This window comes from Notolepis coatsorum (assembly GCF_963971535.1).
Source record: "Notolepis coatsorum genome assembly, chromosome: 17".
Lineage (NCBI taxonomy): Eukaryota > Metazoa > Chordata > Actinopteri > Aulopiformes > Paralepididae > Notolepis > Notolepis coatsorum.
The window spans coordinates 58,859,941-58,877,789 of record NC_140181.1 but is presented as its reverse complement, the minus strand read 5'-3'; the positions used below and the strand labels follow the sequence as shown (position 1 = coordinate 58,877,789).

At 43.3% G+C, this 17,849-nt stretch overlaps 1 protein-coding gene across 1 annotated transcript in view; it reads left to right on the top strand.

Annotated features, from left to right (window-relative positions):
- The window catches only part of prkcz (protein kinase C, zeta), a gene marked incomplete at its 5' end in the record, with an annotated part of 473,324 nt that overhangs the window by 61,594 nt on the left and 393,881 nt on the right, over positions 1–17,849 (top strand). Inside the window, 2 exons of the mRNA XM_084334199.1 lie at positions 9,079–9,200; positions 11,751–11,840. Coding sequence (XP_084190325.1) covers positions 9,079–9,200; positions 11,751–11,840 — 212 coding nt within the window. The remainder of the gene's footprint in view (positions 1–9,078; positions 9,201–11,750; positions 11,841–17,849) is intronic.

Sequence of the window (17,849 nt, the reverse complement as noted above, 5' to 3'; positions counted from 1 at the left end):
ACCATTGGAGGAGCAGATAGTGACCCCTTATAGACTTCAGGATATTGTGTATACCAACATTTCAAGCAATGCAAATTACGATTTGGCCCTCTTATCACACATGTGATCCAGATTTGGCGTGACACCCAGAAAGCGTGTACTAACCGCCATAAATGGCACACGCACTCCCCTATATTTAATAACAATTTACTTCTTATTGGACAGCAACCTATTAGGTACCCTAGATGGGAAAATAAAGGCATCCATACATTGGGGGATATCTTCGATAACTCTGGTCTCCGCTCTTTCCAGGATCTATCCAACGGATATGATCTCCCCAGAACCTCCTTTTTCTTTTATTTATAAATGAGAGCAGCTCTGAAGGCTCATGGCGTTCCATGTGACGTTCCACTAGAGCGACACCGATTTCACAAATTATTTTATGACAGGGAGACATCGAGAGGCTTCGTCTCTGACTTTTATCGGCACTTACTTATGTCCTCATATAAGGACCTACCCCTAGACACGATTTGGAGAAAGGATATCCCTGACTTGGATATAGATTTTGATTGGGATGCAGTCTGGGAAAATGTTAGGCTATCATCACGCAACCCAGATCACCAACAGATTCATCTTAATTTTGTTCATAGGACTTATCTGACCCCCAGGCTATTGAACCTAATGGGCCTCAGACCTGACTCTCGATGTACCTTGTGTCCAAACGGTGCCATTGGAACATATATGTACTGGGAATGCCCTCCTGTTGAGGTCTTCTGGGAAAATGTTACCTCTCAGCTATCAGAGATTTTCGATTTGACCATACCAACCTTGCCTTCTGTATTATTGTTAAATGATGTTTCTCAATTGCCGACTTCTGTACATGTAAAGAGACTCATTTTGGCCGGCCTTACGGCTGCCAAAAAGCTGATTGCTTCACGCTGGATACAACCAGATAAGTTATGTCCGAAGGTATGGATTCTCACCTATCTTGATGTGTTATATCTGGAGATATCCACTGCACGAGTTTTAGGGGTTAACGAAGCAAATATTGCTATCTGGTTGGCAGCGGTTACAAAGCTTAACACTTTAATCGCCGGAGACGCCGAAACTCGTCATTCCCCGCCATGCTCATTCTGCCGAAGACGCCGTAACACGTCTTTGATATCAATATTTCAAAAATCTGTGATCGAAATCATATTTATCCCCCGGGGACCTGAGATATACTGCTGAGCTCCACTCAACTCTCTAACGGTTCAAGAGCGCCATCTGGTGGCCGATCGGCAGATCGCCCAACAGGAAGTGATCTGTGGATGAAGTGGTGCTCACCCATATTTCTTCCGGGCACTCGCTATCGTTAGAGGGACTCCATCTTGACACAGTGAACACCGATCGGTGCAAATAACTCGATAAACAACATGATTTGGACGTATATACTATTATACAACCTGGAAATGGATCGGGTATTTATACATCCCATAATAGGAATATCTCTGCTCCACGCTCATCGCCCAACGGCGCGAGGAAGATACGGTAAGATCCAGCGTTATTTTCCAACGTGTTCTTTACTAACTGCTCTGATGATCATATCACCCACACTAGATGAATGATATAACGTTGCCCACGGAATTATAAACGACCCCCCGCCCATCCGGTCAACATCAGATCATACGTAGTAACTCCTAGAAGCACATCCAGTTGACATTTTTTATCTCGCACAGATTCCTACCAAACTGTATTTGATCATCAATATAATGCATTTTGGGCTATAAATCAAGTTCTGGAGAAAGCTGCAGAAAACGATAAAAACATACTTATACTTTAGACCGTATTTTAGTATGAATATGTGAATGAAAAAGTATAACGTTGCTACACCCTGAACAATAGATATAGGACATTGAATGGACCATAATAATGTCAATTTAGCAATACAATTTAAAAAGTTATAGCCCTGCAAAGAAGGGGAACTTCTCCATAGACAAATAGAGATGGTGAGGGATGGTAAATTATGAATTTAACCATGGCGATCAAAGTGTTAAAGAGCGCATATAACGTTCAATTGCTAGATAATCTATTGTATATAATGTATTTAACTCACGTTGAGGTCCTGGGGTGAGTGGGGTGGGGGGAGCAGAGCGAGCGAGTGCCATTGTCCACTTGTATTATTATTATTATTATTATTATTATTATTATTATTATTATTATTATTATTATTATTATTATTATTATTATTATTATTATTATTATTATTATTATTATTATTATTATTATTATTATTATTATTATTATTATTATTATTTATTTTTTAGTTATTATTATTGTTATTATTATAATTTTTTTCTCTTCTCTTGTAATTTTAATGATGTATATTTTCGGGACCCCCTTTGGCTGTGGGTCTGGTGGCCGTGGGCTCTGACTGGGGGGGGCCGTGGTTGGGGGTCTCTGCGGGTCGAGGCATTAAAGTGGCGTGGTGCTTTGGCCCGTGGGGGCGCCGGACTCCGGGTCCTCCGGGGTTGGGGTTCGCGGCTGCCGGGCCTGGGGATGGAGGGGGCTCAGGAAGCCCTTTTTTATAGTAAATGTTTTATTTTCCTTATACTTTGTGACAGCTTATTTGAACTGGATATGTATGCAAATGTATAATCTGTCTAATTTATTGTCTAATCACTTGTTTTTGGATGTCTTTTACGTATTATTGTTATTATTGTGTTGTGAGTTGTGATGTTTCATGTTTGAAAAATGGAAAATAAAAAAATTGTATCACAAAAAGATATTATGCACTAAGAATGCTCGATGCACTTCAGATGCCATAGTGCCACTTGAAACCAGTAACAACAGGGACAACAATGGAAATAAGTCCTGGGGCTCTCATTTATCAACAATTCTTAGAAAGTGTTCTATTTTCGTACGTAAGCACAGAATTTAGAATGTGTGTACGCACAGAAATATTGGGATTTATCAACTGTGCGTACACGGGTCCTACGCACACTCCATGTTGATAAATACCTTTTTTTAAACTTACATTTTTATTAACATTTATAGACAAACAACACTTACACAAAAATGGAACCCATAATACAACATTGTTAAACAGACATAAATAATAAAGTACAAAAAATATAATACAATTGTAATACCCAAAAAAATTTAAAATAAAATCAGAAAATGCTAACTAAGTCATAAGTGTGTGACATGGGTTCAGAGACCCTCCTTGAACCTCTTTCCTCCTTTACCCTTCGCCCTCTTGTGATGCATTTGGTTCTTCCTCTGTGATGTCGTTTTCGTTCCCCTTGTAATCCTCCCACTTTCCCCATCTTTCTCCAAATTTCTCTTCCTTTAACCTCAGCATGTGTGTTATCCTCTCCATATCCTGCATCTCCTCCACTATTCCTACCCATTGTGCTATTGTCGGTGGGTCTTCTTTGTACCACAGTCTTGTTATTGCTTTTCTGGCCGCTATCAACATTATCTTTATTAAATATTTGTCCCCCCCTTGTATTCCCTCGTGTGTCAGGTCTCCTAAGTAAAGCACCAGTCCTGTTTGTGGTAACCCGTATCCTAATATTCTGATCATTGCCTCCCCTATCTCCTCCCAATACCCCTTCAGCTTCTGACATCCCCAGAATATGTGTGTGTGATTTGCCCCCTCCTTCCCACACATCCTCCAGCATGCTCTTTGTGTTGGTGCATATTTTCCCTTCAGCTCTGGGGTTATAAAGAATCTGATTATGTTTTTCCATCCAAACTCTTTCCATATCCTCGATCCTGTTGTTGAATGTTGCACCTCGCATATGTTCCCCCATTCCTTCCCTGTTATTCCTATCTCTAGTTCTCTCTCCCATTTCTCCCTTATATAATCGGTCGTGTGTCCCTTGCTGGTCATTATAGCCCGGTACAGTGCTGATATTACCCTTCCTTTCCCTCCTTCGTATGCCCTTACTATCATCCTAATTATTCCATTCTGTTCTTCTTCCTTGTCCCCTCTTATTTCTTTATTATAGTAATCTCTAATCTGTAGATATCTGAAGTGGTCCCTGTTTTCTAGTCCAAAGTTCTCCTTTAATTTTTGTGATAAATACCTCTTTGTTCTACCGTCAATGCTCGTGCATGATTATCCATATATGGTAATGAAACACCCCCCATGGGATGTGAAATAATGGACTGACCCGAGCGAACTCTGAGAAACTCCACGAGAGATTGTTCACTGAGGTGCTCTTGAACCAAGAAGACACAACCCGTGTTATGGGATCAATAAAAGGCTGGCGGACTTGTACACGGGATGTCAGATATCAACGACTCCCTAAGACCATTGCTGCAATTCTGTCTGGACAGCTCGAAATACTAAGAAAGACCGTTCGTTAACCACTGTTTGGCGTTGGTGTGTCATTATAACCATGCTGGAATATGAATGCCTTTATTCGTTTTGTTCGATTGGCTACCGGGTATAATATGATTTGTTCTAGAGGCATACAATCTATTTTGTTGTCGGTATTAGGTAGCCTATATGAATTACATATAATAGCAGCCATAGCCTACATTATGCAACAGTAACTTGCGCATATATAATAACACATGGCACAGCCCTGCGAAGCCTGCATACAGTAAACTAACTTGATCATTAATCTAGCTGTTGTATCTTTACGCTTATGAAAACATTAAATAATATGTATAGGCTATAGGCCGTCGCTTAGCAATAATAGCCTATATTCTCAAATGGCATTTAATGGCTATCCTACTCCTCGCTATCCTCGTGGACGGACCAGTATACCTTATATCATATCATATTCATATCATAGTTTACTCTATCAGCCTACCCAGCATGTAATACGTTCTTTGTTAGAACTCAACTTGTTATTATTTTGCGCATAGATTGCAGAAATACGGGAACGTTTTGATTTATATTAAAAGGCTTTGACATTGTAAAACTAAATACGTGGAATTCTGTAAGCAGAATACAAGTCATATCACCCACACGATACATGCTACCTGTATCCAGAGCATGTATGCTTTTCATTCATTTAAGACACATTTATTGCAAGGGTTTTGTATACACATAAACTCAACAAATAACCTCTGTTCTCGTTGCAATGCGTTTTTAATTCTTATACAGTAGGAAGGGGGAAGAACACTATATCGTGGGTGTTCATATGACTTGTATTCTGCTTACAGCTTCGAAATTCCACTTGTTTCGTTTAAGGTTATGGCAAAGCCTTAAAATATAATCAAAACGTTCCCGTATTTCTGCAATCTATGCGCAAAATAATAACAAGTTGAGTTACGTGGAGCGCAGTCAGTACACCCCGTATATTCCGATAACGCTATATGTAAACCATGCTGCATTCATTCGGAGAGAAAGACCTATTATTCCAAATGCTATTTATAGGGGTTTGACCATAATTACACTACTGTTGCTATTTTACAATGAACTATAATGAATTACGGGCCATACAGAACACGCCAGTGTTGAAACTAATGCACGGAAGCTTACTTCCGCGTTGTAATATTCATATTCTAACACTGGGTGCCAGGTACGCATGCTCCGAGCTGTGCGTAGATATACGCACAAAGTCAAGCACAAGTTAAATTTGATAAGTCCCACACTTTGCTTAGAAATGATCGTACGCACGGGTTACGCACATATCTGTGCGTACGCAACGTTGATAAATGAGGGCCCAGACTTTTCGTTTTATCCCTGACAAGGCAAATACAAATGTTGATCTGTCAATGTTGTTATGTTTGTTGTCAATAAAATCCAATCCTTTGTTCTCCCTAATTCTTAAAGGGGCACTTCATCAAAAAACTATGCTGATTTCTTTTGCACATAATCTCACACACATTTCCCCAAGGGGATTAATAAAGGAACACTTGAGTTAACTTGATCCAAAAACTCCAAACAGTTTTTCATACATTAATTTAGTTCTTGAGAGTAAACACGCTTGAATATGGCCACCAGTGAGGTCATCAGGGACATTGAATCCTTGTGTTGTGTTAATTACAGCTCAATCAAATGATATGGTATTTTTTCATCATTTCATGGTGCTGTAATTAAGACAACACATGGATTCAATGTCCCTCATGACATCACTGGTGGCCATATTCAATCTAATTTACTCTCAATAACTGTCAAACTAAATAAGTGTAAAACTGTGTGTGAGATTATGTGCAAAATAAATTAGCATTGTTTAGATAGTGTAGCCGAGCAATGAGGGTTGGTGTTGAAAATGAACACACTTGTTATAGTTTATAACCCACATATTACGTTAGGGTGTTTCTCCTGTCTTCGGTAGCTGAAGGTTTATGTGCTCCTGCATTTTCAGTCGGTTTGTAATTATGGAGCATCAACATCACCACGCAGCAGCCATTTTGCGCCAACAAAGAGCCGCTCTGAGGGCCAGTTGACCGTGGTACCAGCCAGCCGACAGCTGAGACTTGGCACTGAACAGAGCCCACAAACAAGAAACAATCACGACTGTCTGTGTCAATAGCTAGCCCAGTAGCTCAGAAACTAAAGTGAAACACTGCATAACAATGAATGGGCCTGGTCTCGTGATCGGTGAGTCGCTAGCCTTATTAGCAGTCAATTTGTAATTGACTATTCTATCAAACCGGACAACCATTTCTTTCATCCTTTACTCTGTACAAAAACAAACAAAAAAATATTCAAAAAATCAATAGCATCACAGACACTTGTTAGTAATTTAGCACAGCAGCTAATTTAACCATCTGATGGCTTAACACCACCACTACACACACCTAACATGCCCACAAACTGAGACGATTTGTTTGCTGCTCACCATATTTAGCCTGGCCTGCTTCTTTTATCACCAGTAGATTCGGAGTGAACCTCCTCTATTAGGCCTGAATTTGTTTCTTTTTCTGAAGGCTTTTAACAAACGCACAAGGGTTGACATGTCATGTTCAGCCACAGCAGCTGCACACATCAGTAGGAGAAGAGGAGGCCTCTGTGTTTCATACAAGCCACTTTCTACTCGTCTATCAAACTCGTGTCTGTGTCGGTCTGCCTCTCGGTTACCATGGCTACATCCGGAGAGTTGAGAGAGTTGTCAGTTTAGCTACAGCCCACGCAAGCAGAGATACCGCTGAAGAGAGGATGGAGATACCTGGCAGATGGTTAGAATGACGCTTCACTGCTGTGTGTCACTGCTGTCTTGAGGGTGCTACTGCCTCATGAATGCCCTCGATGTCGGCAGTCTCCGACTGACTTGATTACCTGACTTGATTGAGTTTATGTGTGATATGAAGCGTGCATGCGTGTGTGTGTGTGTGCATACAGTATGTTGCCTATACTCAATCTATACCTATCTACTGCCTTCACTGCCTACAACTGCCTTGCACTGTAATCATAACTACCTACCTCAACCTATAGTCTACCCATATAACCCTGTATGACAGCCATGTAGAGTAACTTAGTTTGAAACAGCACTGTGCAATATTACACCTACTGTAGACCTCAGTATATTTTTACTGTATTTATTTACTGTATATTTTATTCCATTTGTATTCTATTTTACTCTACTCTTATCTTAGGCAACTTGATTTGATTTGTTTTATTATTCTTATTCGTGACCTGTTCTGTCTAAATGTTTAAATGTTAAGCGATTTGCAGTGTCAAATTTCCCACGGGATAATACAAGTATTTCTATTCTATTCTAACACTGTATATACTGTGTGTATACAGTACATGTACTGTATCTATATCCGTATATCTGCATATACTTCTCTTTACATACCTGTATACACATACCACACGCTGTATATACTATCTATTTCTGTATATATTCCATACCTACTCTTATTAGTTATACCGCTGGCCAGTATGGCTTACTTACTACCATAGTGTATTTATACAGTAAATTTCGCAGAGTAAATTTTACTCAGTTTGAGGAAAATGTACTCAGTTTGAGTAAAATTTACTCTGCGAAATTTACTGTGTACTTGTATCACTGTACATAATACTGTATACATCAGATTAGCATATTTACTCATTAGCTTCGTTATATATTCCATTTAATCTCTTACTGTTACATTGGCACTCTTGTTACATCTCTTACTGTTACATTACTGTTACATTTGCACTCTGTTTAGATGCCAACTTATTTTTGTTGTACTGTACCTTGTGCTGTACGTTGACAATAACCTTTTATATAATCTAATCTAATATGTAAAATAAGGTAGGAGCTGGCAGCTTCACCAGTTATCTGGGCTAGACTCCACGAGGGCAGCATGTAGTGTCAGCAACCAGGCGGGTTTCATGTAAACACACACACACACACACACACACACACACACACACACACACACACACACACACACACACACAAACTATGTCTGACACTGTGTTTCGCTCCTCTGGCGGGGCAGTGCATGTCACTGGTCTGTGCGCCATAATTAATTCTGCTTCCTTCTGCTGTGGTAATACCGGGATGTTTTATTCACAGAACAGTGTGCTTTTCTGCACAGTAGATTGTCATAAAATGTGTGCATTGCCCCTTAGTTAGGATATAGCCTCTACTGCTGTTATAATAAATGTCTTCTAAATGAGACTGACTTCATTGCAACCATGTCTCAGTGTCCATTCATTACAACCATGTCTCAGTGTCCATTCATTGCAAGCACTCTTCTCAACCGTAAGACGAAGACATGAAACATGAAACAGGAGGCCAATCCATCCATTAGGCCGGGACACAATCTATACAGTGATATATTGCAATATTTAGCGTGCCGATATTATATGATTATTATACTTTTTTTTTTAGCTTGACAACCCCATTTTGACATTTCCCATTTTGGAGTGAGGTGAACTGAAGACGTTATCTTATTAGATAAAACAGATGTTGTATATATATTTTCATTGTAGATGTTGACAAAGTTTTCCATTGGGGACATCATTTGCAGTTGAAAAAAAGGTAATACATCCCAGTATACATTTTCTGTATGCTGCCTTCTTGGCATGGGCCCACTTGAAAAATAGGTGGAAATATCAATGTGATTACCCTGGTTAAATAAAGGACTTAAAATGGTAAAAAGGTATTTTGTCACAACTCTGTCAGTGAATACAAATGTTGTGTGTTTGTGTGTATAAAGGGACATGCTGATCACAGACCTGGCGGTCACAGTAACCTACATGGGGCTGTGTGAGAAGGTGAGGGAGATGTGCAGTGTTGGACTTCAGCAGCCAATCACGCTCAAGTGGATCGACGATGAAGGTGGGTGCCGGTGGATCTCATCATTTCTTAATTTTATAAAATGTCTTCCATTCAAAAAAATGTATGTTTAAAGGGGAACTACGACCAATTTAATAATAGTTATTCCTATGGTCAAAGCAGTCAAAAAGCTTTAGTGAACATCAACAAATCTCACTCAAATCCAAAAACTAGGGTAAAACTCAAATTGATGTTGTCATGACATGTCATGTCATCTCATTAGATATAAAGTCTGGAGCTGCTTCATAGACAATGATTTGGGAGAGATGGTAAAGGTGACACTGAGAGCACCCAGAGACATATTCAGATTATATGGGTTTTTGTTTCAGTACTGAGAGTGCTATAATGAAATAAAGATCACTTCAGAATCAGAATCAGAAAGGTCTTAATTGCCATGTAGTTTTCACGGAATTTGCTTTGGTTGTTTTCGGTGCGACATTAACGGACAGACAATAATGGACAGATAATAAAATAAAAAGGTGGAATAAAATAAAATGGAATATTGAACTTGGATGAACTTGGATATGAAAACTCAAACAAACGTTATCTGGGTCCACAATGTCAGTCTTGATGTATAGAGTTCCACCCCGAGATGAGGCACTCTCTGCAGGATTCCTCTCTCTCTCCAGTCCACCGATAGCTCATTTCTACCCGCTCTCTTCCGAGTCAGCGGTGAATGTGGAAATGGACTTCCCCAGTGAGCACATAGTCTGAAAGAGCTCAGTACCCCAGTGCCTCAACCACCGTCATTGCCAAGAAGGGAACAAGATGTATCAAGTGTTCCCTAAACTCATTAGCTCTCGCCGCAGCCAAAGATATTACTCCAGAGTGAACCAGAGTGCCGGGGCCCTCGGACTCGTTCAGGGAGTCTCTGTACATCAGCACCTCTCTCGTCCGTGTCACCTTGAACTCCTCTTCCAAAGACTTCAAGGGCAACCGGAGCTTTGTGTTGTTCCCTTCCCATAGAGGGCCATGTTGCTGAGGCTTCTGGGCAACCCCAGCCATCTCCTGAGATAGTCACTGACCTTCCTCTCCAAGGTCTCTATGGTGGAGATAGGGACTTGATGGATATGTAGTGACCAGAGTATCCATAAACCATGCTGGTTTATCCATGCCTTGAACTTTCCTGGGAGCCCTGACCGGTCGACTGATCTTAGCCAGCTATCCCGTTCCTGGCAGGTTGACTGAACAGATGCAGTGTCCTTGTGACTGCTGTCGAAGACTTTGCCCAGGCTCTTCACTGGCTTCTCTGAGATTGTTGGGATCAGTGACCCTTCTATGCTGAAGTGGAACCCGTTGCTCGGCTCTTGACTTTGCCAGCTTGAAGCCCATCTGAGTCCACTGGATACGTATTTCCAGCCCTTGAAGGATCCACCTGTGGTGACTGTCAGGTGTCCCTGGTCTGAGGGCCCTGGCACTCTGGCTCAGCAGACTTTACAATAATGTGCATCGCCAGGGAAAATAGGATCACAGAGATGGTGCAGCCTGTGATTATTCCAACCTCCAGATTGTGCCACTCTGATGTCACTGACCCCACTGAGACTCTCATCCTGGCCGTAGTAATCCAGGATCAGGTCTGCAACATGGTGTGGTACACAGTGCTTGGTCATGCTTGTTTTTTCCCCAGTTTGTGGGGAATGGAGCCATATGCATTGGCTAGGTCTAACCAAAGCAGTGGGTCACCGTTCCAGTGTGTTCTAGACACCTGGCACTCCAGAGATCCCTCCCTTTTGCCTTTTGAAAAAAAAAAAATATATATATATATATCTTTGAAATGATTGGAAAACGCATCACTGGTTCTCGTCCCTTTTTTCCTGCTTTTAGAAGAATGTGCCTGCAATGCAAAGTCACAGCCCAATGCCTAATGATTATTTCTTACTGGTACTACCCATAATAGCAAATACAACACACAATGAACTTGTTAATTGTAAGCATTTTTATACCTGCTTTGATGTGGTAATAATATGTCAAATTTGCCTAATTTCAGCCTACTTATAGTTGGTATTCTTAGGGACAATTGACAGCCCTAGTTTGAACCAGTATGTGTGCACATACTGTCTGTGTTTGTACTACTGTAGAAGGACTAGCACTAGCCGACAGGCACTTTAAGGCAATATGCACTCTAAAGGAGCACTGAGCTCTTTTATGCACTGTAGCACTGTTGCATTTTTTGGGAACTCACAGGTCATATGAAATGTTTGTGAAATATTTCTTCTACTTCAGGGACTGCATTGTATGTATTCTTGTATGTTATTTCTACTGTATGTTTTTTCCACTGTTTTATGCTAAAATGAGCATTGAACAGAGACAAATCCCAATCAACTATGTGTTGAAATGGCAATAAAGTATCCATCTATCTACAGTATCTATCACATGTCTGTGTTTGCTTCTGTGCATGTATGTGGGTGTCTATATTCATTTGGTTGAATTTTGTTGACATAGCACCTGTCTATTTGGTCCCTACAGGATTCCACAAGAAAGTCATAAAAACTAAAATGTACATGACGTACGTCTCTCTCTGTGTCTATAATGTGTGCGTGCTGTTCTCCCCAGGGGATCCGTGTACCATCTCGTCTCAGATGGAGCTGGAGGAGGCGCTCCGCATCTACGGCCGCACCAGGCAGTCTGGTCTCCTGCTGCATGGTGAGTTAGCCTGCCGTCGCCATACCGACACACACTCAACTTCACACCGTTTCTAAATCTCACTTCAACTCTGTCTTTCTCTTGTCTCTTTGTCTCTGATGCTCTTTCTCACACATACATGCTTGCATGAATATACCAGGCAGGAGGAATCTATTGCTGTCAGTTGAAAACCATGTATTTCCAAAATATATTTTTTCAGAGAAATTAAAGATCAACAGAAACGGAAGCTACAGCACTGAATGCAACAGACTTTTGGGACGGAAGGTTGATTTGATTGGCGTTTGATTGACATCCAAAATGTTTATGTATTAATCAATCTTTGGGGGGGGGGGGGGTTTGTGTGCAGAAACTCATCACTCACTGAGATGGTATGTTTTTGCGGAAGAGAAAACAATGGATTTCTTTATACGAAATTAAGATGGAAATTCATCAGAGCACCATCAAAGCAAAGTACCTGAAAGCACCATCAATCAACCAATTCAGTTATGTGAATAGAAAGGGATTCTACTCTCCGGCTAAGTGGCGCAGTGGGCAAGGCGCTCGCCACTAATGCAGGAGATGCTGGGTTCGAGCCCAGCTCTCGGCATTGCTTCCGGCTTGGCTGGTCGTTAATACAATTGGCAGTATTAGGGGGTGGAAAAGCCGGTGGGTGGGGATCGGACATTGTGGACAGCGACTCCTACAGGTCGGTTGGTGCGCCTGTACAGCAGAATCAGGAAGCAACGGGGGCAGCGTGAGCCTCCCACGCGTTACTCCTCGCCGCTGAGAGATTGCGCTGTACAGGTGAAAAGATGCGACAGCTGCCTCCTCGTGTACCGGAGGGGACACGTGATGCAAGGCTTGGTCCACATTGCAGCCGACCAGTGGGAGGCATGGTCTAACAACATTCGAGACAGGGGAGGGTAGAATTGGATAATACGAAATTGGGAGAAAAATAGAAAATGGGGAGAAAAAGTAGATAAAAAAAAAGGAAAGGGATTCCACTCGGCCTATGTACAGATAATCTGCGATGCGCATTTGGCTGATAAATGTTGTCGCCCGGTGGCCGGGAGGAACGCACGACTCATTCATGTGCAGAACAGTTCTGTGGGCCTTCGTCTCCAGGGAGGGGCTGTTGAAGACTGATGGCTTATTGGTGAGTGTTTTAGGCCCATTTAGGCCTAATTTAATTTAATTAAATTGTAATGTTATTACTGGGGTATCTGTAATTAAAATATATCTCTTGAATGCAGGTGATCTGGGTTATCCACTGAAGCCATGGCTAATGACTCCTCTGACCAACCCAGCGACCCAACAGGAGCGCAATTATAACGAAAGGTTATCCTATAACCTAGTTATATGAATACTGGCTGAGCATCTCGCTCTTTGCCATTATGAGATATCTCTTATCTCCTAGCACCTACTGTGCTCACGAACAAACAATTGCACTCACATCTGCTCCTCCCTCCCCATCAACATGGACCCCCTGCAATTTGCATACCGCCCCAACAGGTCCACGGAGGACGCCATAGCCCATGTGCTGCACACAGCAGCATCACACCTGGACAAGAGGAAGGGGAACTATGTGAGAATGCTATTCATCGACTACAGCTCGGCATTCAATACCATAGTCCCCTCCAAACTCATAGCCAAGCTCAGGGACCTGGGCTTGAACTATGACCTCTGCCAGTGGGTCTTGGACTTCCTGACGGGCAGACCCCAGGTGGTGAGAGCAGGCAACTGCACCTCCTCATCCATCACCCTCAACATAGGGGCCCCCCAGGGCTGTGTTCTGAGTCCCCTCCTCTACTCCCTGTACACACACGACTGTGTGGCTCAGCGGAGTAGCAACACAATCATCAAATTTGCTGACGACACAGTGGTGGTGGGCCTGATCTCTGCCAACGACGAGAGGGCCTACCTGGAAGAGGTCAAGGTCCTGGCGGGATGGTGCCAGGAAAACAGCCTCTCCCTGAACGTCAGCAAAACAAAGGAGATGATTGTGGACTTCAGGAGGTCGGGGGTCAAGGACTACAGCCCCCTCAGCATCGACGGGGCACCGGTTGAGAGAGTCAACAGCTTTAAGTACCTCAGAGCCTACATATCCGAGGACTTGACATGGACCACACACATTGACAGTGTTGTGAAGAAGGCACGACAACGCCTCTACTTCCTCAGGCGCCTAAGGAAGTTCCAAGTCAGTCAGAAGATCCTTAAGAACTTCTACTCATGTACAATAGAGAGCATCCTGACTGGCAACATCACCTCCTGGTTTGGGAATAGCACTGCACAAGACCGAAGCAGACTACAAAGAGTGACACGTTCAGCCGAACGCACAATCGGAGGGGGGCTCCCCACCCTCCAGAACATTTACAACAAGCGGTGCAGGGGCAAGGCTAAGAGAATCATTAAAGACTCCAGTCACCCGAACAACTGCCTCTTTGAACTGCTGCGGTCAGGCAAGCGATACCGGAGTCTCAAGGCGAGCACAGAAAGACTCAGAAGAAGCTTCTATCCCCAGGCCATCAGGCTGCTTAACGAACAATGAACACTACACAACAACAACCATCAAACGCACATAGCACACACATCCACACGCACACACTCACTTTAAACAAACACACTGTAGCACCCACTCCCCACACTTTATAGCACACACTCACTTTAAACAAACACACTGTAGCACCCACTCCCCACACTTTATATTTATTGATGAAGGATTGCACTACAACTCGTACACCTTACTGTAAATTGTACCTACCGTACTTTTCGGACTATAAGCCGCGGCTTTTTCCCCCATTTTTCGACCCTGCGGCTTATATAACGGTGCGGCTTATATGTGACTTGACGTGACCAAACCCGAAAATGTAAAAATCTAAATATTGCTTTTTTGACTGCATTGAAATGTTATTTATCTGTTCCCATATTTGCTAAACTTAATACAACTTGTAAATGAGTTAATTCTTGTTATTTGTCCGACAGTATTGTGTCCCAATGCTAATTACATATGGTAATTAAACATTAAACCACCTGCGGCTTATAGTCCAGTGCGGCTTATATATGTACACATCATTAAATTTAGCTGCTGCGGCTTATAGTCAGGTGCGGCTTATAGTGCGAAAAGTACGGTAAATTGTACCTCATCCCATTTCTGCTTTGCACTATATAATATTGTACATTAGTACACTGCATAGTATTGTATATTATATGGTAACTCAGTTACGTCTATTCTGCATCGAACATTGTACATATGTCTATACTGAACACTGTGACCTCATTTTCTACTTCTAATTTACATGCTATACTATGTTATTTGATACTATCTTGTCAACTATTAAAGAAACTTGAAACTCACATGCACGTGACCAGGCCACGCCCCCGCGTCCTACTATATGACGCCGGACATGGTCACACTCTACCTTCCTCAGAAAAAAGTTTCCAACACTGAAAAGTGAAAACCCAACCAAGGGACCTCAGGGTGCTAAGAGCGAGACGCTCAGCCAGTATTCATATAACTAGGTTATAGGATAACCTTTCGTTATATTATCATACTGGCCATCGTGTCTCGCTCTTCGCCATTATGAGATATGGGGCAGAGCAGACGCGTGGCCCGACAAGTGTACCCCCTGAGGGTCCGTAAGCCCCAACCAGGGAGGAGGGGAGTCCCGTCCACCCGTCCATCCTAACGAAGGGGGGAGGCAGTCAACTCCACCAAAATGCGAAAAAGGGTGAACCAGAGACCCCTGAAAAACGCACAGCACAGGCAGGACCACGTGTGACACATCACCCTGTGGCACACACCTACACACCCCTGCTAGCCCACCAAATGGCGGGACACAGGAGAACCGCCTGGGAGACAGAAACCCCAGTCATGTCCACGAGGTAAAACTTAACGAAGGGACCCGGGGAGGACCAGGAGGCCGCAGCACAGATGTCCTCCACCGAGGCCCCCCCTAACAGGGCAGCAGCCCGAGGGGGGACCTGTCCAGCCAACGTGCAGCAAAAGGCAACGGCCCCACACAACCAATGTGACAGGTGCTGCTTGGACAGCGCCTCACCCGCACAAGGGCCACCGTAACAAACAAACAGTTGAACGGAAGCCCTGAGAGCCCGAGTCCTGAGGTAAACCCCCAGTGCACGGACAGGACACGACAGGTGAAGGCCCGCCTCCACCACAATATCCCTGGAGCGAAAAGAGCTCCGGATATTCTTTGGCACGAAGACTGGATTAGGCCTTAGAGTCGCACCGCTATCGGCCGAATAGACAGGCACTCAGGCCGCACCGAGAGAGCACACAGCTCACCCACGCGCTTAGCGGAGGTGATGGCCAAAAAGAACGCGGTCTTCAAGACAGCTGATCCAATGGCGCCTGCTCAAGAGGCTCAAACGGGGCCTCCGACAACCGGCCCAGGACCAGTTGGAGGTCCCACTCGGAGACAGAGAACGTTCCACAGGCTTGAGACGCGAGCGCCAAGCAGGAATGTTCCACGAGAGGGTGGCTGAACAATGTTCTGCCGCCACACTCGACCATACGCCACTCCCCAGTGTAAGCCGCGGTAGAGGACGGAGCGCACGCGTACCGGATAGCGTTAACCACAGAATAGTCAAGACGCATCCCCACCAGATTCACACTGTCAGCAGCCAAGCCTAGAGGCTGCCCCAGAACAGGAGGCAAAACAGAGTTCCGCGTGCCTGAGAGAGGGCCTGCAGTGACCACGGAACAGGCCACGGCGGGGCCACCAAGAGCTGAATCAGGGCCGGGGACCACACAGCTGAGCCCCGGCCCGGCGCGACCAGGACCAAGTCCCGCGCTCCCGACGTACCCGCCCCAACAGCTGAGCTATCAGGTGTAAGGGGGGGAAAGCGTACAGAATCCCGGACGGCCACGGAATCGGTCCCAGACCTGCCCGACTATGTCTGGACGTAGTCCCCACTCGTCAGGGTGAGGACCACCCTGCGACATCACACCTGCACCCACATTCTCCCTGCCGGGGATGTGGAGAGCCCTCAGGCAGCGCAGATGGAGAACGCCCATAGCCAGAGCCCGACCGCCGCCCCTGGTGAAGACATATATAGAGATATATATATATATATCTGTATGTCATGCATGTCTTAAATGTCATGATTAGATTTGTTTAGATGATTAGATTAGATTCTTATATCTGTATGTTGTGTATGTCATGAATTGAAAATGGGGGACCCTGATGTAAACAAGACGAAAGTCTTTCTCTGATCTGCATCCCCCAATTGTGTGTATTGAGCTGTACTGTACTGTACCCATTCTGCAATCTGTTAATTAAAATGTTCAATCAATCAGTATATATTTGTTATTTATTTTTGGTATAGTGCTTAACAAGCATAATTTAATGTTGCCCAATTGTGGCCTGTTGAGGGGCAATACATATCAAAAGTTCCAAAACATCTATTGTGTTTGTATTTGTATGATCCACTATATAAACATAGTAATTATAATATCTACATACATGGCATTTGATTGGAGGCTATAGTCTCACTTTGTCCCACAGCAACATTAAAATTGTTTAGATTTGTGTATGTTGTTTATGTAAAAAAATTACTTGAAAGTAACGCAATAGTTACTTTCTGAAGTAACTAGTTACTTTTATAATTTGTAACTGAGTAAGTAATTTAGTTACTTTTTGGAAGAAGTAACTAGTAACTGTAACTAGTTACTTTTTAAAAGTAACTTGCCCAACACTGCGTATAAAAATAACTTGACAACACGTGAGCTTAGTTTAGCCGCAGCTACAGGTTTACTCTGGTCAGGTCAGGAAGCATCTATATTAATCACAGCCGAAGAGTGCAAGAGCGCTTCCGCATTTTGCCCTGATTGGCCCCGGTAACGCCCTCCAAATGCCCATTTTCTTTTCCCCCGCTCAGACGCCGAAATGGAATACATGTATATTATCGCGACAGGATTCACTCGCAACGCCATAACGTTATTTCCCTGTACATTGCAACGTTAACACAACGCAGCTGTCAACTGTACTTTACATATTATCCAAACGAGGA